At 48.0% G+C, this 23253-nt stretch overlaps 1 protein-coding gene across 2 annotated transcripts in view; it reads right to left on the reverse strand.

Moving 5' to 3' along the window:
* Positions 1–23253, reverse strand: part of TMEM255A (transmembrane protein 255A) — a 57207-nt gene that overhangs the window by 6611 nt on the left and 27343 nt on the right. For both annotated transcript variants that reach the window (XM_045470922.1, XM_045470921.1), the window contains 3 exons: positions 22922–23010; positions 13219–13381; positions 5416–5559 (listed from right to left, as the gene is read on the reverse strand). In XM_045470922.1, coding sequence (XP_045326878.1) covers positions 5416–5559; positions 13219–13381; positions 22922–23010 — 396 coding nt within the window. The remainder of the gene's footprint in view (positions 1–5415; positions 5560–13218; positions 13382–22921; positions 23011–23253) is intronic.

Consider the following 23253-nt stretch of genomic DNA (forward strand, 5'->3'; position numbering starts at 1 on the left):
GAAAAAAGGGGATGGGTCAGAAACGAGAGAGAGAGAGAGAGAGAGAGAGAGAGGGACAAAGTTGGTAGGAGAGGGGAAATAAAGAGAACAGTTGAGTGGCAGCCGCTACCACCTTCTGAGGCTCTCGGCCACCTGGGCCGTACGCTGTCCCCCCTCCCCCCGGACCAAGCAAATGGGCCTAGTTTTGGGGTGCCTGGGTGGCTCAGTCAGTTGAGTGTCCGACTCTTGATTTCAGCTCAGGTAGTGATCCTGGGGTTGTGGGATCGAGCCCCACATCGGGCTCCTCTCTGAGTGTGGAACCTGCTTAAGATTCTGTCTCTCTCTCTCTGTCTCTCTCTTTGTCTCTCTGTGTCTCTCCCCCCCCCACACACACACACTTGCACACTCTCTCTCTCTCTCTAAAAATAAAAAACTAAACGGGCCCAATTTCTAGTGGGTCAGTTTGGTGGCTGAGATGAAATCTCATGGACCCCCATGTGATTTCATAAAGAGCAGAAACAGAGGCATTTGCATTTTGCACAGGCTGAGACTTTTGTTTTGGGCTAAACTTGGCAACACACAAGTGGACGGGAGAGGAACCAGTCCACGGTTAGAGTGAAGCAGGGGGGCTGGCCCAATAGGCCAGACTGGGAAGGATGGCTGGAATCCTTAAGGGTTTACATAAAGCTACGCTGGGTTGAATTTCCCAGCAGGAGTAGAAACTGATGCTTTACGCTCTATGGAATGTGGACTACTTGGCTGAAACTGAGGTTACGCGTCGTAGGGAAATGAACTGGGGCGGGGGGGGGGGGTTGGACAACAGAAGTGAGTATTGGGAAGATTAGCTAAGAGGCAAAGGTAGTCTCAACTTCTATCCTTCCTGCCTTGGGGGTGGGGAGTTCATTAGAAGCCAGGACAACCTAGGGGCGCCTGGGTGGCTCAGTCGGTTGAGCGTCCGACTTCGGCTCAGGTCATGATCTCAGGGTTCGTGAGTTTAAGCCCCTCATCAGACTCGCAACTGTCTGCACAGAGCCCACTTTTGATCCTCTCTCTCCTTCTCTCTCCCTGCCCCTCCCCTGCTCATGCTTTCTCTCTCTCTCTCTCTCTCAAAAAGAAGACGAAGGAGGAGGAGGAGGAGGAGGAGGAGGAGGAGGAGGAGGGGGAGAAGGAGGAAAGAAGCAGCAGCAAGGACACCTTGGAGGCCAATGTTTGCAAGAGTCCTGCTTCTGCAAGCTCAGCACTCACAGCATCCTCGGGGCCATCCGACCAGAGCGAAGTCATCTGACCACAAGGAATGTTTCCCAAGCTTTCTAACTGGACGGCCACCTCATAAGGGTATGACTTTGAGGGGTTAAAACAAAACCCTATGCGTCTCTTTCCTCTCCCTTCCATCAGCCTTGGGGTGAAAAGGAACAAACGCAAAGTCACATATAGTCCTATTTGGAAACGACCAGAATAGGGAAGTCATTCAGAAGAAACGTCTAGAAAGTTCACTTTTCCTGCTGTACTCTGGGCCCTTTTCCAATCTGAGAAGATCAGAAGGGAGCTCTGGTTTTCTGGCGTGTGGTGGGGGGAGGGGCGGGTCCGTGCTGCTGATGGTTTTATCGTCAGAGCCGGTGTGCGTTTCGCTGGCTGCTTTCTATTTATCTGGGAGCCCAAGCAGATGTTCCCCCATCCTCTTGGCCTTCCTGGGTAGAGACTGATATTTCCTCCTATGAAACTATAAGGGAATTAAACTTGGTGAACAAAAGAAAACTCAATCCCAACACACCATTTAAGTTCTAGAGGGAGGGGAACCTGGGTGGCCCAGTAGGTTAAGCACCTGACTCCACCTCGGCTCAGGTCATGATCTCACGGTCATGAGATTGAGCCCGAAGTCGGGATATACGCTGACAGTGTGGAGCCTGCTTGGGATTCTCTCTCTCTGCCCCTCCCCTGCTCGCTCTCTTTCTTTCTTAAAATAAATAAATAAACATTTTAAAAATGTCTCCTTTTTTTGAGAGAGAGAGAGAGAGAGTGAGTAGGGGAGGGACAGAGAGAGAGGGAGACACAGAATCAGAAGCAGGCTCCAGGCTCTGAGCTGTCAGCACAGAACCCGATGCGGGACTTGAACCCCTGAGCAGTGAGATCATGACCTGAGCCACAGTTGGACGCTTAATCAACTGAGCCACCCACGTGCCCCATTATTTTTTTAAAAAGTTCTAGAGAGAAACAAATCGCTTAGAAACACACCACTCAGAACCCACACCACACAACTCTACGGTCTCCAAAAAGGAAACACGAAGACAGCTCGAATCTAGAAAAAGAACCGAGAGAGGTGTAACAGGTATTCCAGCAGCCCCTGGAGGGAGGAGCAGTTTCATAATTAATCAGAGAGAGTTTACTCTTTAGAGACCCTTTCTGAGTCATGATTAGGAAGCCCATAATTTAAGTCAGTAAAAAATATAAATATCCTAAAATTAACCAGGGAAAAGATCTATGCTGTGCTCAGATATACAGCTTCTCCAAAGAATTCTTGAAGCCAATTGTAGAGTCAGACTCCAAGGACAAGACACTGGTAATGACAAAAGTCTTTCCCTCAAAGGATTAAATAAGATGACCCTTGTAAAGCACTCAACACAATGCTTGGTGCATAACCAGTGCTCAATGAATAGGAGCTGTTACTAAAAAGCAGAGGCTTCGTGGGGCGCCCGGGGGGCTCAGTCGGTTAAGCGTCTGACTCTTGGTTTCAGCTCACGTCATGAGCTCACGGTGTGTGTGTTCGAGCCCCACATCAGGCTCCATGCTAACAGTGTGGCTCCTGCTTGAAATTCTCTCTCTTCCTCTCTCTCTCTTCCTCTCTCTCTCTCTGCCCCTGCCCTGCTTGCTCTCTCTGTCTGTCAAAAATAAATAAATAAACTTTAAAAAATTAAAAATAAAAAAGCAGAGGCTTCCACAAATCCCTGATGTCTGTGCTATAAGCCCACGTGTAGGTTTGGCTTAGGTGGCTAGATTTGGATCCCTTCGCTGGGTTAGGGACCCTGTTTCTGGGTTTCCATCGCACTCTGGGTAACAGTCTATTTACATTTTTTGTCTCCACTGCTGTCCCCTGACCCCCCCATCAAGTCCCTAGACTGATCTCTTTTTTTTAAGATTAAAAAAAATGTTTATTTTATTTTTCAGAGCAAGGGAACATGAGCAGGGGAGGGGCAGAGAGAGAGGGAGACACAGAATGTGAAGCAGGCTCCAGCCTCCTCGCTATCAGCAAAGAGCCCGACACAGGGCTCGAACTCACGAACCCTGAGATCATGACCTGAGCTGAAGTCGGACGCCTAACAGACTGAGCCACCCAGGCGCCCCCCCCCTCCAAAACTGATCTCTTAGTGCAATCAATCTTTATATCCACAGCTCCTAGCACAGTGCCTGGCACATGGGAACACAGAGTAAACCCTGATTGAAATGAAGCCAACAGCCCGAGTCACCACTGGCATTGTCGATCTTGTTTTCATCCCTGGGGTAGTATTTGAATAAGGAAGGAGGAACAGAGAAATGTCTCCATACCCTAAAGAGAGTCTTCCTCTCTCTCTCTCTCTCTCTCTCTCTCTCTCTCTCTCTCTTGTTTTTTTGCAGCAACCATAACCAGGGAGATTAATGTTCCTACTTCAGGGGTACGTTATAAAGTGAAAATTCTTAAAGTCAATGTAATGAACATAATTTACCTCGATATAAAATAAATGGAGGCATCCTCTTGGGCTGAACTTATGTGTCTGTGGCCCCTCTATGCCAGGATGACTTTTTTTTTTAAAGTATGCTCTACGCCCAATGTGAGGCTTGAACTCACAACCTTGGGATCAAGACTTGTTCACTGTACCGACTGAGCAGCTGGGCACCCCCTGGGATGACTTTTTATTACTTTTTCTTCCTGCGTTAATGTCCACATCCCTGTATGCTCTTAAAAGACTCTTTTTGCCTCCATCACTACTGAAATGATCTATACCCTTAACATTTTTTTTAAGTTTATTTATTTTTGAGAGAGAGAGTGCAAGTGCATGCAAGCGGGGGAGGGGCAGAGAGAGAGGGAGACTGAAGGTCTGAAGCGGGCTCCGTGCTGACAGCAGAGAGCCCCATGCAGGGCTCAAACTCATGAACCTGGAGATCATGACCCGAGCGCAAGTTGGACGCTTAACCGACTTAGCCACCCAGGGCCCCACTGCCCTTTTTGAACATATTTGTGTTTCCCAGTCTGTATCCTATCTGGGTAACAAGTGCCCTCAGTTGTCTAACCTGTAAATACTGTAGGCTTTAGAACAAGTTCTAACATAATTTTTTTCGCAAGCTTTAAGGGACACCACCTTGTTCTGGTACCGCGTTTTGTAACAGCGAACACATCGAGGCTCACATTATCCATTACTATTGCAATAGAGTCCTAGACCCCCACGACAGTATCTAAACCAAACAAAAGTACACTTTATTCAACAAAATGGGGTTTTCTAGTTTCAATTATTTTGTTAATCGAAAGCTGAAATTAGGTTGCCCGAGGGCTTTGTATTTGCAAACTGGCTGCTTAATTGGAAGCACCCCCAAACATTCATGCTTTTATGTCCCCTTGGAGCATTCAGGGACCCTTAGTCAGTGGAAGCAAATTCATTACGGGCTTCTCTCCTTTCAAAGGTATTTCCTTTGGTCCTCAAATTTTTAATTAACCAGATTTCAATGTAATCCCCTTCTTCTATGGTCAAGGGTTTACAATCACTGTAAATGTTTAAAAGACCATTTTGCTTGTTTTCCTGAAGTGCCTAGTCCAGTGCTCAGCACATAATGAATCCCTTTTAATTAAGTGCCTTTCTTGGTTCTGTTTTTCTGTGCTTAGCCTCAGCTCAAATGGGAAAGGGGAAAGCGCAAATTTGGTAACTCTATTTCTGACCCATGTAATAACAAGGCAAAAAAGGGGCGAGGAGTGTTACTAAAAAAAACAACAACAACGACAACAACAACAACAAAAAACCCCAAAACAAAACCTTTCTCTGTATAGTCCTAGTTAGGAAGTCTGGAGAAAAACAAGGAACTTCTTCCTCATTACAGATTTCATTCAATCCCTTGTGTGGCCAGAGTCCCTTGTGCTAAAGAACAGACTAGGTCTCTCTATCTGGCAGAGGAATGAGAAGAGCCATGCGCGGCTGGACCGGGGTCCATATGGACACATTAATGAGTATCATCTTCTCCTGGGTGCCGGTCAAGGCAATCTGGGACACCTTGATCCCAGCTCCTCCTCTCCCCGTCTTTCCCATCTCATCTTGCCGCTGTCTTTAAGCTGGTACCCCACAGGCTGCTGAAGGCCATCAGGGTCAGAGCCCGGCTACCTCGTACATATTAGGGAGCTTCCATAATTCGGGAGACCACAAGAGAGCATGAACGGCAGCAAGAATAATGGAGAGTTCTTTTTCTCTCCAAGCATACCTGAAAGTCATACGCAGAGTATGGTGGCAGGTGAGGAGGGCTATGGTAGTAGGCATTATACGATGCTACTTGAGGACGAGCATAGTAAGAAACAGTTGGATGGGCATTTTCAACAGAACAGTTCAGTGCTGGCAGAGTTGGGTTCTGTAGAAAAACACAAGTTAGAAACAACATAAACGTTCGTTAGCAGGAGAGTGATTAAATAAACTGGCACATCTAGCCCGTGGAATAACATGCAGCTATTGATAAACAGACAATGATGTGGACCTATGTTTAGTGACAGAGAAAGTTGTCCAGGGTATATCGTTAAATTAAAAAAAAACAAAAAACAAAAAAAACCACACTGGCGGGGCACCTGAGTGGCTCAGTCGGTTAAGCTCAGGTCATGATCTCAAGGTTCATGGGTTCAAGCCCCGAGTCGGGCTCTGTGCTGACAGCTCAGAGCCTGGAGCCTGCTTCAGATTCTGTGTCTCCCTCTCTCCGTGCCCCTCCCCCACTAGCGCTCTCTCTCTCTCTCTCTCTCTCTCTCAAAAATAAAAAATAAACATTAAAAAAAAAGTCACTGGCAGGGGCGCCTGGGTGGCTCAGCTGGTTAAGCCTCTGACTTTTGCTCAGGTCATGATCTCACAGTTAATGAGTTCGAGCCCCACGTCGGGCTCTGTGCTGACAGCTCGGAGCCTGGAGCCTGCTTCGGATGCTGTGTCTCCCTCTCTCTCTGCCCCTCCCCCACTCGCACTCTGTCCTCTCAAAAATGAACAAACGTCAAAAAAATTTTTTCAAAAGTCACTGGCAAAACTAAGGTCACAGTAGGAAGATCAGTGGTTGCCAGGGGTTGTGGTTGGGGGGATGAATAGGCAGAGCACAGAGGATTTTTAGGGCAGTGAAGCCAGTCTGTATGATATTACAATTATGGACACATGTCATTATACGTATGTCCAAACCCATAGCATTACCACGCCAAGAGTGAACCCTAAGGGAAACTATGGGCTTTGGGTGATAATGACTTGTCAATGTAGGGAAGTTCGTCCTTGATAACAAATGTACCACTCTGCTGGGGATGTAGTTAATGGGGGAGGCTATGCGGGGGGTGGGGGCAGGGAGGACCTTCCTCTTAATTTTGTTGTGAACCTAAAACTGCTCAGAAAAAAACAAGTCTTCAAAAAGCCACTATTTTATTAATAAAGCATGATTCCCAATTTATGTAAAAACAAAGACCCAAACAACTATGTACCTATGTGCATTTGTAAATGAAAAGAAATTCATCTGGAAAGATTCAAAATAGACTGTCAACTGTGGTTATCTCTGGGGAGGGCAGTAGTATCAGGAGGTATATGGGGACCCTTCACTCTATTTGTTTTTGAGTTTTTTTTTTTAAAACTTTTTTTTAATTTTTTTTTCAACGTTTATTTATTTTTGGGACAGAGAGAGACAGAGCATGAACGGGGGAGGGGCAGAGAGAGAGGGAGACACAGAATCGGAAACAGGGTCCAGGCTCCGAGCCATCAGCCCAGAGCCCGACGCGGGGCTCGAACTCACGGACCGCGAGATCGTGACCTGGCTGAAGTCGGACGCTTAACCGATTGCGCCACCCAGGCGCCCCTGTTTTTGAGTTTTTTAAAAATTTATTTTGGGAGAGAGTGCACCCCCTTGAGATCATGAGCGGGGGAGGGGCAGAGAGAGGGAGAGAGAATCCCAAGCAGGTTTTGGGAGCCAAGCAGGCTCACGAACCGTGAGATCATGACCTGAGCTGAAATCCAGAGTCGGGCACTTAACCGACTGAGCCACCCAGGCACCCTTCTATTTTTTTTTTTTTATAGTATATTACTTGTGTCATTCCCCCCCCCCAATTTATTATTTTGAAACATTCAAACCTATAGAAAAGTTGAAATCACTTATTTATGTGGTTTTCAAAAACCAAAAAGACAAAGACAAGAATAAGGCCCAAAATACAACATGTCACATCAACAAGGCTGAGCAGGCTACTGCGCTTGCTGTGATAGAAATGTGACGAATTACAAAGGATTTGTAAAAGTCGTGAGGATTCCTGCAGGTTGCAAGCTTGCTAAGGAGCTCTCATGCACACGTGAAGGGTACGTGTTTCTGTGTTTCTCACCGGCCCTGCCGGCGGAAGGCAACACCCTAGCAGTACAAAAACCCATGAAGGACCAAGCAGAGCATATCGATCCCCTTTTGTTTTTGGCACACAAAACGGCGCTGAAAGAATTCAATGCCATTTTGATAACATGATGGTGCGTGTAGCCCTTCAAGGGTTAAAGCTGATCTTGTCCAGGATGGGGAGTTCCTGCTCTCAACAGGGCCAAAACACTGCTAAAGGAAGTCACAGCTCATTAGTGCCCAAGTAGGGCTGTCCCAAGCAGGACCTGACGTGCCGCGTGGGTCAAGGCGTGGGGTAAATGTTTTTCCCGTGTTCCATGGCATTGACACGGTTTCCATTCGTGTGGATAACCAAGGGCTGTCTGCAAAATCAGTGTCTTTGTTCTGGTACATATCTACTCCACGTGAACGGAGAGCAGACGCTTCCTCTCAAGCGATGAAAATGTGTGGGCAGGCTTTGGCAGTGGCCACGGGCAGCCACGTTGGGGTGTTGGCAGAGGACTCTTCCCTTATAGCAAGTTTCAACACAGTTCTACTGCTCTCTTCCTTGGAGTGGGTTACTGTTTACATCTCTGGGAGCTTTGAAGAGCTATAAACCTCAGGCATCACAATGCAGCTCACGGACAAGCAGAGAGAAATGTCTGTCAGCCCCTCCCATGGGTGGGAGGGGGCTGAGGTCCTTGACCAACTCCAAGGGCTGGCTCGCTTTCTAGAGAAAGAGTGCTCAGAAACGCCTTGACTTCGCCACCAGAATTCTAAGAAGAAATCTCATCCCTGAGGAGGTCCCAGAAGTCATGTTCCCTTGGCCTTCTGTTAAAAACACGCCCTCCAGCTCTCGCAAGATGAAATCAGTTCATCTATGCAAAGGAACTAAGCCTAGCTATAGAGAAACAATCACGCAATGTAAACGTTATCTATAAAAATTGTTGTGTGCTCAGCGAGGCAGGGGGCCCAGGCTAATCTCTGAAAGGAAGTTCACTATTACAGAGAAAGCAACACAAGAGGAAGATTGAATAAGCCCAGGAAAGCCACAGAAGACAGGAGAGTCAAGGGTAGAGGGTGTAGAGAGAATGGTGTGTGTTTCCGTTAAGATTCTGGGGCTCCTGGTGCACCTGGGGGGCTCAGTCGGTTAAGCGACCCACTTCGGCTCAGGTCACGATCTCGCGGTTCGTGAGTTCCAGCCCTGCCTTGGGCTCCTCGCCGACCATGTGGAGTCTGCCTGGGATTCTCTCTCTCCTTCTCTCTCTCTGACCCTCCCCCACCTGCGTGTGCTCTCTCTCTCTCTCTCTCCCCTTTCTTTCTCAAAAATAAATAAATTTTAAAAAATAAATAAATAAAATTCTGGGGCTCGGAAGTTATGACACCCCCATTACTGATCAGTAACATTCTGAGCTCCAGGGAAACAAAAGGTTACTAGGAAGCACAGGAAATGGTGAAAGCAATCTTGCCTGGACAAAACTGACTTTATTCTGAGGCAATGATTGTGGACTTTTTTTTTTTTTTTAATTTTTTTTTTTATTTTTTTTTCAACGTTTATTTATTTTTGGGACAGAGAGAGACAGAGCATGAACGGGGGAGGGGCAGAGAGAGAGGGAGACACAGAATCGGAAACAGGCTCCAGGCCCTGAGCCATCAGCCCAGAGCCCGACGCGGGGCTCGAACTCCCGGACCGCGAGATCGTGACCTGGCTGAAGTCGGACGCTTAACCGACTGCGCCACCCAGGCGCCCCAATGATTGTGGACTTTTTAAAGAGGGCCACTTTCATTCCTCCCCACTTTACTCCAAACCATAGACACCAATTAGGAGAAAATGGCAAGATATAGTCACTTTTGAAAGACTCATCTCAAATTCTTATATCTTTGGTCAACAAACACTTCATCAAACATTTCTCAAAGCTCCTTTGCCCCAGGGCACCTGGGTGGCTCAGTCGGTTAAGCGTCCGACTTCCGCTCTGGTCATGATCTCGAGGCTCCTGGGTCCGAGCCCCATGTCGGGCTCTGTGCTGACAGCTCAGAGACTGGAGCCTGCTTTGGATTCTGTGTGTGTGTCTCTCCCTCTGCCCCCCACCCCCACTTGTTCTCTCTCTCTCAAAAATAAATTAAAAACATTAAAAAAAAAAAAAAAAAAAAAAAGCTCCTTTGCCCCCAGCCTCCTCTGGTCAGGGAATGAAGACATCCTTGTTCCTCTCAAGGCACCACATTCTGCAAATGGCGGCTCCTGGCTAATCCTGTTGACAGCTGCCAGCTAGCCCTTGGCTCCTGTCCTCACTCCCTGGGAATGGCTTTCACCAGCCAGCACCCCTGGGCCTCCCTGCGGATCCCAGGGCATTCCACTCACGGGGGTGGGGGGGGGGCACACCACAAGTCACCAACTGCGTTTGGACCCAGGTCGAGGATTTTATTGAGGTTCACCTGTCGATGTTCCAGGTTTGTCTAAGTTAAGCGGTTAAGCGTCCGACTCTCGATTTCAGCTCAGGTCATGATCTCCCTGAGCCCCGCATCAGGCTCTGCGATGACAGTGCGGAGCCTGCTGGAGCTTCTCTGTCTCCCCCTCTCTCTCTGCCCCTCCCCTGTTCTCTCTCAAAATAAAGAAATAAACTTAAAAAAAAATACAGCGATCGAAGTAATGGCTCCTTCTTGGCACTCCATCTGAACATTCCCACTTACTCTCCCATCTCATGAATCGGATGCCCTGCCCCTGATCTTTGCTTTCATCTTTCGTTTTCCCCATTGGCCCTCCATTTGAGTTCCCAGGCCCGGCATTTGTATTTCCCTTGCCCTCCTCCTCATTTCCTCTTAAAGAAGCTCCGGACAGTTGGAAACAACTCGCTTTTAATTGTTCTAAATTAAAGCAACTAAACAAAGGAGGTAATGTGTGGTAAAACACTTGGAGAACCGGAAAGGGCTATCCAAATGTCGGTCCGGGCAGCTGGGACGCAGTAGAAAGAGCAAAGCTCTGGCATCTGACAAACCTGGGCTCCAGTCCCAGCTCTGCTATTTAGTTCTGGGCAAGTCACTTGACCTCTGTTGGCCTATTTCCTCATCTGTTAAATGGGGGCAGTGATACCTCATAAGGTAGTAATAGCGGGGAGGAGCGAAGGAAGTTAATTGCGCAAAAGCCCTCTGTAGAAAGTAGAGGCTCGTGATTCTACCTGTCAGGACAGACCCTCAACAAACCCCCCTTTCCCCTAAAGATCAAAGGTCACAGTGAAATGAAGAGTCCAAAAATAAACCTGTACATCAACGATCCACTGATTCCTTGCAGGAACCCCACGGAGCCTACTGAGTAGTCGCCCACCACCCACTGCATTTGCGCATCAGGGTAGCTCGGCCCCCTGGGTCTGAAAGCACTAGGAACGATCCAGATAACCCTTAACATCCATCCTGATGTGTGATCTCCTGAACCCCCGACCCCCGAGCTTCCCTTCCAGCGAGAGCGGCTCCCATTCTACTCAGCGCCTCCACTTTCACCGGCCCCCTGGGGAAGGTCTCCAAGAACACAGAGCATCCTTTGTTCAACCCACAAACAGCTTTTCTGAAGCCCTCCCGCCCCAAAGTTCCCTCAGGCCCAAACCTACAGGGCCTCCTCCTTCTGAGGGTCGCACCTCTGCTGGTGTGCCCCCCACTCCTTAGTGCTTGGGCATTCCCCAGTGGGGGGCGGGGTGTGGGAATGAGAAATGCGTGTATGAGAGAGGGAGAGAAAAAAAGAGACAGACAGACTGGACGTGAGTAGGGATGGAATTCTCTTGACTTCCAGTCACCAGCGGGAACACTCAATAACTTCTGTCAACCTGCTTCTGCTGCAGTGTTTTCTCCCCCCCCCCCTTACCCTACCTTTCCCTTTCCATTGTTTAGCCTTTTGACAGGCCAAGGTCAAATTACAAACTATCTTTCAGGTTCCTGTTCCTCAGGGACCCCAGAATGGGACAGAAACACCCAGGGGCTTAGGGGCTATCTGACTCATTTCTGGGGTCAAAGGAGAACCCTTTTAAGCACAAAATAATTCCCTAAACATATGTGGGACGCTTCTTTAAAGCGGAGGCACTCAATCCTGGCTGCGGAGCAGAACCACCTGTGGAATTTTTAAAAAATACTGAGGCCTGGGGCGCCTGGGCGGCTCAGTTAAGCCTCTGACTCTTGGTTTCAGCTCAGGGCATTACTTCATGGTTCATAAGTTCGAGCCCCACGTCGGGCTCTGTGTGCTGATAGAGAGGAGACTGCTTGGGACCCTCTCTCTCCCTCTTTTTCTACCCCTCTCTGGCTCACACTCTCTCTGTGTCTCAAAAATAAATAAGCATTAAAAAAATATATTGATGCTTGGGGCGCCTGGGTGGCTCAGTAAGTTGAGTGTCCGACTTCGGCTCAGGTCATGATCTCACGGTTCGTGGGTTCAAGCCCCGCACTGGACTCTCGGCTGACAGCTCAGAGCCCGGAGCCTGCTTCGGATTCTGCGTCTCCCTCTCTCTCTGCCCTTCCCCTGCCTGTGCACTCTCTCTCAAAAATAAATAAACATTAACAAATTTTTAAAATATTGATGGCTGGGCTTCAGTTTAGACCAATTAACTTAGAATCTTTGGTGGAGAGGTCCAGGCATCTAAGCTAGTTTTTAAAGTTTTTTTTTTTTTTTAATTCTGAGAGAGATTGGGAGACAGAGAACAAGCAGGGGAAGAGCAGAGAGGAGAGACAGAATCTCAAGCAGGCTCTGTACCATCAACGCAGAGCCCGATGTGGGGCTTGAACCAACAAACTGTGAGATCATGACCTGAGCCGAGGTCAAGAGTTTGACGTTTAACCAACTGAGCCACCCGGGTGCACACAGGCACCCCCAGGCATCTGGGCTTCTTGAGCTCCTCAGGTGATTCTATTCTAAAAGGAAGCCAGGTTGACAACCATAGTTCTAAAACTATTATCTCCATAATCAGAGATCAAGGTTTGTTAAATAAGCAGATAAATGCTTAGTAATGCTTTAAAAGCAAAGGAAGGAAGAAGCCCACTCTTACAGGGAACTTACTGAGTGTTGAGTCCCCTGTGACTTGGCGCGTGCGTGCGCGTGCACACACACGCACGCACACACACACAAATATGGAAAGGAGTTGAGAGGGAGGATAAGGAACTTGGGGAGGCTGAGGTTGAGGACAAGACCCAGCAAGCAGCTTAGCCCAGGGGTGGCCCTTCAGATGGAGAGAGAAGAGCCCAGATGCTCTTTCTGGAGAAACTCCAGGATGAAATTCCTGGGGACGGGGAGACCAGCATTACTCTTACCTGAGCTAAAAACCTCTTTGCTTCTATTTCTCCCGAAGTCAGTTAGGGGAAAAAACTGCCCAGAAAGGTTTCTACTAAAAGTGTGTGTTTGTGTGTGTGTGTGTGTGGGGGGGGGGGGGGCGTGAGCATGAAAGGCTGTGTTTATATAACCAGCATGAACGGGAGAATTGAGGACACTGGCTCTTCATCCCTGCCCCCAGAATGTACCTCAAGAACACAGGCAACTCATGTTGACAAGAAATTTTTGCCCACTAATGACATCGCCTGTCTCCTTCAGTTTGAGATGTTTGAAGGCGGCTATGTCCTTGAAGCAACTGCTTCGGAGTCCTCCCTTTGAAACGTGGGTCCCCCTTGCCTCCAACCTCCTAGCCTCCACCCTGGCCCCTGACAGGGGCCTCTGGGATAAGAAGCCGCTTCCTTCCTTACCATGTCCTTGAAACCTCCGAGAACAGCGGCCGTGATGATGCCCAGGAACAGGCCGACGATGTTGAGGATGGTGGCGGACCAGAGCAGGTGGTAGAGGTGGATGATGTCCTGGCAGCTGCTGACGTCGATGTATTCGTAGTACCCACCGGTGATCTCCACCCGGCTGGACAGGGAGAAGCACACACCCGTCAGTCTCCCGGGAGCAGGCTGTCCCCTAGGGCTTTGGCTACTATGCAGCTCAGCGAAAAGACAGGTGAATAGGCGGGGAGCTATGGGAAGGGACGTCATAGCCATGAACGCACTGGGGAGCAAGGCACCGTAATAAATCAAAGTGCGAGTGCTGCTTAGGCAAAAAAATAAATTGAAAAACTCACCTCCTACCTACCAGACAAACACTTGTTGCCGTCACCGACACGCATCTTAGACAGTGCACGTTCACGTTTACTACGTGCCAGGCACAGCGCTAAGCATTTTACATACGTGAATTCATTAAATCTGTGCTGTCTAAGATGGTAGCTACTAGTCACTGTTGAAATGCAAATGAGTTAAAATTAAGTAAAACAAAAAATTCAGGGGCGCCCCGGGGGGCCTCAGTTGGTAAAGCGTCTGACTTCCGCTCAGGTCATGAGCTTACAGTTCGTGAGTCCAAGCCCCGCATGGGGCTCTGTGTTGACAGCTCAGAGCCCGGAGCCTGCTTCGGATTCTGTGTCTCCCTCTCTCTCTGCCCCTCCCCCGCTCAAGCTCTGTCTCTTTCTCTCTCAAAGATAAATAAACATGAAAAAAAAATTAAAACATTCAGTTCTTCAGGCTCACCAGCCACATTTCAAGTGCTCAATAGCCACACTTCTTACAACGTTTTTTTAACGTTCATTTATTTAGTTCTGAGATGGAGGGAGGGGCAAAGAGACGGGGAGACAGGGAATCCCAAGTTGGCTCCTCGCTGTAGCGCAGAGCCCAAGGCAGAGCTCGATCGCACAAACTTTGAGACCATGACCTGAGCCGAAATCAAGAGTCAGAGGCTTAACCGACTGAGCCGCCCAGGGGCCCCCTAGCTACACTTCTAAGAGCCACACTAGTGGCTGGCTACTGCTCTGGACAGAGCGGATTACATTTCTGTCACTGCAGAAGGTTCTATTAGACAGCACTGCAAATCCTTATGATATTCTATGAGGTAGGTACTATCACCATTCCCATTTTCCTGACGAACAAACTAAAGCAGAGAGAAGTCAGGAACTCGCCCGAGTCATAAGTGAAAAAGCTGGGATCTGAATTCAAGCTTCCAAGATTTCACCGTTTCTCCTCTTTCAAAACAAAACATCAACAAACACAAAACAATGTCCCAGTAAAGAACTAAAGCCAAGTTGCTGCACAAAACCTGAATCTCACCTCCTTGTGGAGGCCTTCCCTGACCACTCTGTCGAAAGACACCCCCGCTCAGCTCAGTCACCGTCGATCACATTAGTTGCTACAGACTGAAATGTATCCCCCTCCAAAATTCCTAAGTTGAACACCTAACTCCCAAAATGATTGTATTTGGACACAGGGCTTTTCGGAAGTAATTAAGGTTAAATGAAGTCAGAAGGGCAGAGCCTTAATCCGATAGGACTGATGGCTTTATAAAAAGGAAGAGAGAGAGAGAGAGCAAGTTCTCTCCATCTGTAGGCACTGAGGAAAGGCTGCGTGAGGACACAGTGAGAAGGTGGCCATCTGCAAGCCAGGAAGAGAGCCCCCACCAGAACCCGGCCATGCTGGCTCCCTGATCTCAGACCCCGAGCTTCCAGCTCTATGCGAGAGTGAATGTCTGTTGTTTAAGCCACCTAGTCTATGGTATTTTATTATGGTAGGCAGAGCTGACACGTTAGCCTTCTTGAGCTGCTCTCTAGCACTCACTCATTACTGTCTGTCTCTTCAACTTGAATGTGAGCTCCATGATGGCGGGGACTCAGTTCCTTTTGTTTGCTGCTCTCCCTGACACCTAGTGGGTGCTACATAAATCTGTGCTGGATTGATTAAGTGAAAGTTCCTGTCTTCCGGGAGGTTGCAGACTAGTTTACAACTTGGCCGCTGGAATCGCTAATGAATCTCCAACATTGTGGTTCTTAAAATCACAACCAAGTGCCCTGGCATCAGGATGGTTATTACGTGTGACTCCCCTGTTGTAAGAACACTGGATGTGAAAAAGGACGAAAATGAAAGGTTAACCTCCAAAGGCAATCAGGGAGGGATTATTCACACAAGAAAAGACTTTTAAACTTTACAGGTGATTTTATTTTATCTCAGGATCCTTTAAAATCAGTGTTTTTCTGAGGAACTGAAATCAGTGTGGTTACGGGACAGACTGCATCGGAACCATTGGTGAGTTTGTGTGTACATGTGCCTGCCTGTGTATCAGCATGCTGTTTGCGTGTCTGTGTGCGCATGTGTCTTTGAGAAACAGATGCTTAAACACACAGGTTGCTAGGCCCAGCCCCAGTCCCACAGAATCCGGCAGAAAATCTTAGGGTGAGCCTCGGGAATCTGTGTTCATGAGCTCGCTGATGTTTGAAAGCCACTGTTTTATTTATTTTTTATGTGTTAGGTAAACTCTGCCCCCAACGTGGGGCTCCAAGTCACAACCCTGAGACCAAGAGTCACATGCTCCACCCGACTGAGCCAGCCAGGCGCCGTGAAACCCACGGTTTTAAATAGTAAGCTTCCATACTGAAATTTTAAAGGTGTCTTAATTCGTCCGAATTTGAACCAGATTTCAGTATTTTCAAGACTATAACTGGAGACCACCCACAAGCAAGGCGGACACACAGAAAGCTTAATCCCACTACCAGTGGCTCTCTGCATACATCAGGGAACACAGTAACTCCCAAGTAATTATTACTCTTGGCAGGTAGAATATTTTCTTTCTGATATTAAGTAAGAATATGTATAGCTATCTACCATCATAGATGTAGGTCAAATCTGTGATTTTGAAAAACTAATGCAATTATAATAACAAAAAGTTCTACAGAGTACTTACTATTACATGGTACTATTCTTTGTTTTTGAATTTATTTATTTATTTTGAGAGAGAAAGAGTGCATGCATGCAAGCGGCGGAGGGCAGAGAGAGAAGGAGAGAGAGAGAATCTCAAGCAGGCGCCACACTGTCAGCACAGAGCCTGACCGGGGCTCGATCCCACCATGAGATCGTGACTTGAGCTGAAATCAAGAGACGGACGCTTAACCGATTGAGCCACCCAGACACCCCCACCTGGTACTATTCGAAGCAGTGTGCAAACACGAACTCACTTAATCTTTAGAATAACCCTATGTGGTAGGGGCTATTTTTATCCCTGTTACCTACAGATGAGAAAATCAAAGCAGAGAAAGAAATTAATTAAGTAGTGGAGGTGAGCTTTGAACCCGGACATGCTGGCCTTGAGTTTATACTTTACCATGACATTTTCCTGCCTCTCAAAATCAAAACGGAGCCCCACTGACACAAATCATTGTTGAATTCTGTTACTCTATCATTATGAATTATAATCGAAAAATCAGATTTATATTTCATGCTACATTTTTTTCAGATTACTTGCACATATCTTTTATTCTTCACTGAACCTAGAAGAAAACCATGAACCATAACATTGGCACCCAGGATATTAGACACTGGATGAAGAAATGATCCATTAAAGAGAGATCAAGAAAGAAGACATATTTCATTATCCTTTAAAAAAATTCTCGCTTCGGATATAAAATATTAACATATCCCATGTTTATTGGGATTTTAAAGCATTACTCTCATCAGTATCATATATTAATAAAGAGATTTATGCAGTGAGAAGAAAATTGCTTACTGCCACGAAAAGGCATAGCCGTACAAGAGCTGTAAAAAGGCAGGCCTGTGAGTAAGGGTGAGTGTGGGGTTGGAGGGCTTGACAGTGAGCTTCTGACTTTCCTGAATGATCTTTGTCTACCTCCCAACACAGGGAGGGCAGGCTGGGCTGGGAGTGCGCACAGACAGGCAGCACTCTGGAGTCGAACTGCATCTGGGTCCCAGCTCTGTCCCTTATTTGCTGAGCAACTTTCTTAACCTGGGGGATTTCAGGAGACAATGCAAGAAAGCAGCACTCCAGCACATAATAAGAGCCCCCCACAAAACATGTAGCTTTGTTGTTGTTTTTCCCTTCTAAGAGCCAGCCTCTGGCAAGGAATCTTTGAATCTTGTTCTTTTTTTAAAAAAAGTTTTAAATGTTTTTATCTCATTTTTGAGAGACAGACACACACACACACAGAGTGCAAGTGGGGGAGGGGCAGAGAGAGAGGGAGACCTGAAATCCAAAGCAAGCTCCAGGCTCTGAGCTGTCAGCACAGAGCCCGATGTGGGGCTCGAACTCACAGACCATGAGATCATGACCGGAGCTGAAGTCGGACGCTTAACCGACTGAGCCACCCAGGCGCCCCTGAGTCTTGTTCTTAAAAGCATTGACACCTTGGGGCGCCTGGATGGCTCAGTCGGTTAAGCGTCCGACTTCGGCTCAGGTCATGATCTCGCAGTTCATGGGTTCTGGGTTCAAGCCCCATGACAGGCTCTGTGCTGACAGTTCAGAGCCTGGAGCCTGCTTCGGATTCTGTGTCTCCCTCTCACTCTCTGCCCCTCCCCCATACGCGCGTGCGCGCTCTCTCTGTCTCTCTCTCTCAAAAATAAGCTGTTTTTGAAAATGAAAAAAATAAAAGCATTGACACTTTAAAGGCACAGACCACACCATGGTGCGCAGGGTAGCAGTCTGTTTAAAAATACTCAATTATTTTAGATACTATATGTTTGGTTCCGGTTTGAGCAGGTTCGGCAGCTATTGAAATTTTTTTTTTTTTTTTTTTTTTTACTTAACCATGAAGCAAAAGAACATTAATATTTAGGTCTGGTTCAGGGTTTAACAAATTCATGCGGTTTGTTGCTGTTGGAGATTCATGATTCCACTTGGTTCAGCGTCTATGCCTGCGAGGCCCGCCTCCCAGACCCTACCACTGCTTCATTAAGCTTCCTCCAACATTCTTAAAACTAAATCATTCATTTAATCAAAATCTTCCCATGGCTCCCCATTACCTTCAGGAAGAAGGATCCGAATGCCTCAGTTGGCCACAATCCGGCTCCAAAATGGAGTCCAGTCTCCAGCTAGGCCAGAGCCCTGAGAAACCCCAAACTGGCCATACTGGGTACTTCTTCCAAACCTGTGCTCAGATTTGTCTCCCTGCACGGAAGGTACTGCCTTCTGTTCTCTGCCTGTCCTAGCCTTTCCCACTGTTCAAAGCTTCCACAGCCATGTCTCTAGTGTCTTCTTCAAGGACTCCGGGGCCCATTCATTAGCTTTTCCCCTGGACTCCCATAGCCTCAGACAGTCTGTTCCTCTTAGTTTGGCACTTTGCGTATGTCAATAATTCAGTTAGTCATTTCGTCTAATGTTTATTGACAGCCTACTCAGCGCCGAGTACGGTGCTGGGTGCTGAAGGTACAACCAAGGTAGACGTAGCGCCTCCGTCTCAATTGTAACTTCTTGAGGGCGAGGGGCATCTCTTACACTTCTTTTGTGTCTCCCTCGCTGTCTAGCACAGTGGCAGAAACACCGCAAGTCATCAATAAATGTCTGGTGAATGAGTAACTGAGTTCAAAGCCTGATTGTGGCATTGATCATGAGGTTGTTTGCCCAATATGGGCTTTCACCCTCTTGCTCTCAACTTGCTGGGTGTGCCTGGAGAAAAAGATAACCTCTCTGTTTCCATCCCCATTTAACAAAGCAGGAGGCAACAGATCTTGGCTAAAGCAGAAGGGCCTCCTTCTGCTCTTCCATAGGCGCCTGGAACCATCCACCAACTCTCGGTGGACAGGCAATGCCAATGGACAAGCTTGTGCATCTCTCACTGCATGTATTCTGTGTATGGGTCTAAGCTGCCCTCCCCCAGCCCCTCTGGTAAGCCGAGTTCCTGAAGGGTAAGATTATGCTTTCCCCATACCTATTCTTCTCGAACAGTCCCTGGCACATAGTAGGGGCTCAATACAACTTTGTTGAAGCGGGGGAATGAATGAAAGTAAGCTGTCTTCTTCCATGTTATTGCCAGCTGAAGCAGTTCACCAAACCACCCCCATTTCCTTCCATTTCCTTTAGGTTACACACTGAGAACCAGTGATATTGACTTGACCTCTCCAAAGCTGAGCGAAGTGCTCTGAAAGGCAGCTGCTGAAGAGCTGTGTCCTAGAGAAAGCCACCTTCCTGCATAAGGCTAAATGGAATCATCTATGTTTGGTATTAAAACCTGACTGCCTTGACGTCAAAGAAGGTCTGTGGGTTTGAGGGGACAGTAGAAACTCTGTTTCCATAGCACTGTACAAATGACTGCCTGATGTTTTTGTTCCCACTTTTTTTTTTTCTTGGCCTCCTTTCCAGGAAATGGACTGGAGGAGCTGGCAATTGATTAAAAATAGGTTTTGTGTGAAGAAAACAAATACAGGCTCTGCAAAATTAAAGTCCCCGCATCTCTCCGAATGCTTGCTGCTAGCTATATTTAGGCCTGGAGTTCAGGTCTCTTTGGCGCTGGCTGGAAAAAGCCTGAGGTCAAGGAAAACCTTTTCCCTCTATTGTAGGATCATTACCTCTTAAGTCTCGTGGCCCTGGTTTATGACCCTAGTGGGACTGTTTCCTGATGGAAAGTTCAGTAAAGTCTTTTCCTGGTGGCTTTGCCCTTGGAAACTTAGCACCACAGACAGGGCCTTGACTGATGCCCGGGCGCTGGGGTAGGGGCCCCAGGTAGGCGAAAACCATTTCCAGGCTTAAGGACCACGTCCCCGTGACCCTTCTTCGTTGCCTAGTTCAATATTTTATCTTCCTGATGAAAAGGGCGTTCTTCTTTTTGGTGCTTTCCAACAAATGTCACTCCTGTTTCATTAGGCCTTTACTCATGCCCGGTCCTGTGCCAGGGACCGGGGATAGAGATAAGATGAAGTCATGGTCCCTGCCTCCAGAGAACCCAGAGTTTAGCACCACTCCTCATAAAGTTCCTTGAGAGCCTTGAAGACAATACTGCATAACTTGCTTTAAGAAAGTAAGAAAGTCAGGGGTGTCTGGGTGGCTCAGTCCGTTAAGCATCTGACTTTGGCTCAGGTCACAATCTACTAACTCAGTTTGTGAGTTTGAGCCCTACGTCGGGCTCGCTGCTGTCAGCCCAGAGCCCGCTTCAGATCTTCTGTCCCCCCCCCACCTCTGCCCCTTCCCTGCTCAAGCTCTCTCTCTCTCTCTCTCTCTCTCTCTCTCAAACATAAAAGAAACATTTTCTTAAAAAAGTAAGAAAGTCAGTTATTATGAAGTTCAGATTGACAGGAAGATAAACTGGGCTTAGTCTCCACTTTTGAAAAAAAAAATGCACCTAAGGACTCAACTGAATGGAATTTAAAGTAAGATTTAGTTTATTCAAACCTTTTCCAGAAACACACCTAAATTCAGAGAGAAAGGCGCGCCTGCAAGGAATCACTTCGCAGCCTCCCAGGGGGCCTCCGCTCCTCTCCATCCTGGGCCCGAAGGTGTGAGCCTGCTCCCAGCACCCCCTACCAGGAGGCCAGGAAGTGAAAAAGGAGGGGGGGCAGGCCAGAGGAGGGAGGAGAGCAGCGAGGAGCTGGGCGAGCTGGGCGAGGGAGGGGGGAAAAGGAGAAGGAAGGACAGCGGCAAGGAGGGGGGCATCAGGGGAGGCCAAAGGAAAGATAGCAAAATAACCCCAATTCCCCTAGGACCTATTTTACATTCCTTTGATCATTTTTGGAAGGATGAGCTCAGGAAGTATAATTATAGCCATCACCGCTGCTGAGGAGGGAAGTCCTTTACAAGTGTTAGTTATTATTACAACATGAATAATTGAACCTCCCAGATAATCCCCAAACCTCATTTGAGTCTTTAAGTTTCTCTTCCTCCGCTGCCAAACCTTTGAACGAAATGAGGCTGGTGCAAGGGAAGAAGGTAAAAGGCTGGTGCCAGTCTCCCCACCTCTCCGCCCTACCTCCAGTCAGTCAGGTCTGAATCCTCAAACCGCAGAAATGGGCCCCCCAATACCAAGAGTAGGGGGTGGGGGTCTGGAGGATGCTGCATCCATCTGACTCCTCTGGATCCAGCTCCCTCCGGGCCCCCTCTGCCAACTCCTCCCTTCCCCCTCTGTCTCCAGGCCCTCAGCACTCCATCTTTCACGCAATACCATTCAGTGGCTTATGGGGTCAAGTCCAAATTGCTTACAGGGTCAAGTCCAAAGTCACTCCTGTGGCCAGTGAGCCCTCCATGATCTGGCTTCTGACTACAGCTCCGCCCTTACCTCCTACCCCCTGTAGAACTCTTCCCACCCCCACAACTGCTGGCAATACCTTCCCCACCTCTACCCCCTTCTGGTTTCTTTCCCAACTCCTTCCCTCCCCTTTAAATTTCAGCTCCCATGTCACCTCCTCCTTGACACTCCCCCAGAAGCTCTGACTTTCAGTCATTTGGGTCATCAGGGTCCCCAGTATATCCACTGGTCCCCACTGTACCTATCACACTCTGTTGTATGTAATCAATTGTTCTCATGTCTGTCTTCCCTACGAGTCTGTGAGTTCCTCAGAGGTATAGACTGTGTATTCCCACCACCTAAATATGTTTTTTTTAATTATTTTAATGTTCATTTATTTTTGAGAAAGAGAGAGAGAGAGAACGCAAGAGGGGGAGGGCAGAGAGAGAGGGAGACATAGAATCTGAAGCAGGCTCCAGGCCCTGAGCTGTTAGCACAGAGCCTGATGCAGGGCTAGAACTCGATGAACTGTGAGATCATGACCTGAGCTGATGTCAGATGCTCAACTGACCGAGCCACCCAGGCACCCCTAAATATGTTTTGAAAAAAAGAATAAGTGACGTTTTTGCAATTAGAGGGCAGAGAGCCGAGTGACGAAGCAAGACTAGCACTGAGCCTGCTCCTGCCTCAGGGCCTTTGCACTTGCTGTTCTTGCTGCTTGAAAACACTCTTTCCCCAGGTATCTACTTGGGTTGCTCTCTCGCTTTGTTCCGGTCTCTGCGCAAATGTCACCTCCTCAAAAAGACCTTCCCTGGCTCCTCTGTCTCACACAGCACCCTCACCCTCACCTACCTATCTACCTCTCCTGCTTCATTTTTTTCTCAGAGCTCTGATCAACACCTGGCATATTTTATATCCATGTATTATTGACTGTCTTCCCTATTAAAATACAAGCTTCATAAGGGCAAGGACTTTTATTTTGTTTGCTGCTGAGTCAGCAGTGTCTAGAACAGGCCCAAGCCCAGAGAAAGTGCTCAGTAACTATTTGTTGAATGTTGTTGAACTTGGACTTAAGACAGAACTGGGTTTGAACTCTACCTCTACTGTTTTCAAGTTCTGGGTGACCTTGGGCCAGGTGTATGCCTCCTCTGAGCCTCACTCTCACCATCTGTAAAATGGAGAGAATAATCCTACATACATCACAGGTAAGAACAAAATGAGATCAAGTATTCCAAAGCACTTAGCATGATGCCTGGCACGGATAAGGGAGGTAATGCTTACTAGGCTGAAATCTGTTGACAGACCAACATCTTCCATTTCTCTGATCCCTACCGTGTGCCCTTGCGCTCCCCCCACCCCCCGCCCCGCCTCAGCCCTCCTAGTGCCCACTGTGGTCAAACCATCATTCCTGTGCTGGGGCGCTCAGCACTTACTTGCCACAGTTGTAGAGATCACAGCAGAAGCAGGTGTTGCCCCGGATGCGAGGCGTGCAGAATCCACGGCTGAGGTGTGGGCAGTTCACCTGAGGGCACACAACAGTGAAGAGATGGGCTGGCACTGGATGGGAGGCAGGACCCTCTGGGACTGGAAATATGAGTTAGTGACTGATGGAGACGGTAAGGATGGCTGTGAAATGAACACACCAACGCAGGAGAGGGATGGGGCTGGGCACGGGGCTGGCTGACCTGTGCCTGACATGAGCCACCGTGTAGCTGGGGTCCGTCCAGCCTCAGCCACAGCCCTCAGTGCCCCATCCCTGAAGGGC

The sequence above is a fragment of the Leopardus geoffroyi genome, chromosome X (genome assembly GCF_018350155.1).
Source record: "Leopardus geoffroyi isolate Oge1 chromosome X, O.geoffroyi_Oge1_pat1.0, whole genome shotgun sequence".
In the NCBI taxonomy this organism is placed as follows: Eukaryota; Metazoa; Chordata; class Mammalia; order Carnivora; family Felidae; genus Leopardus; species Leopardus geoffroyi.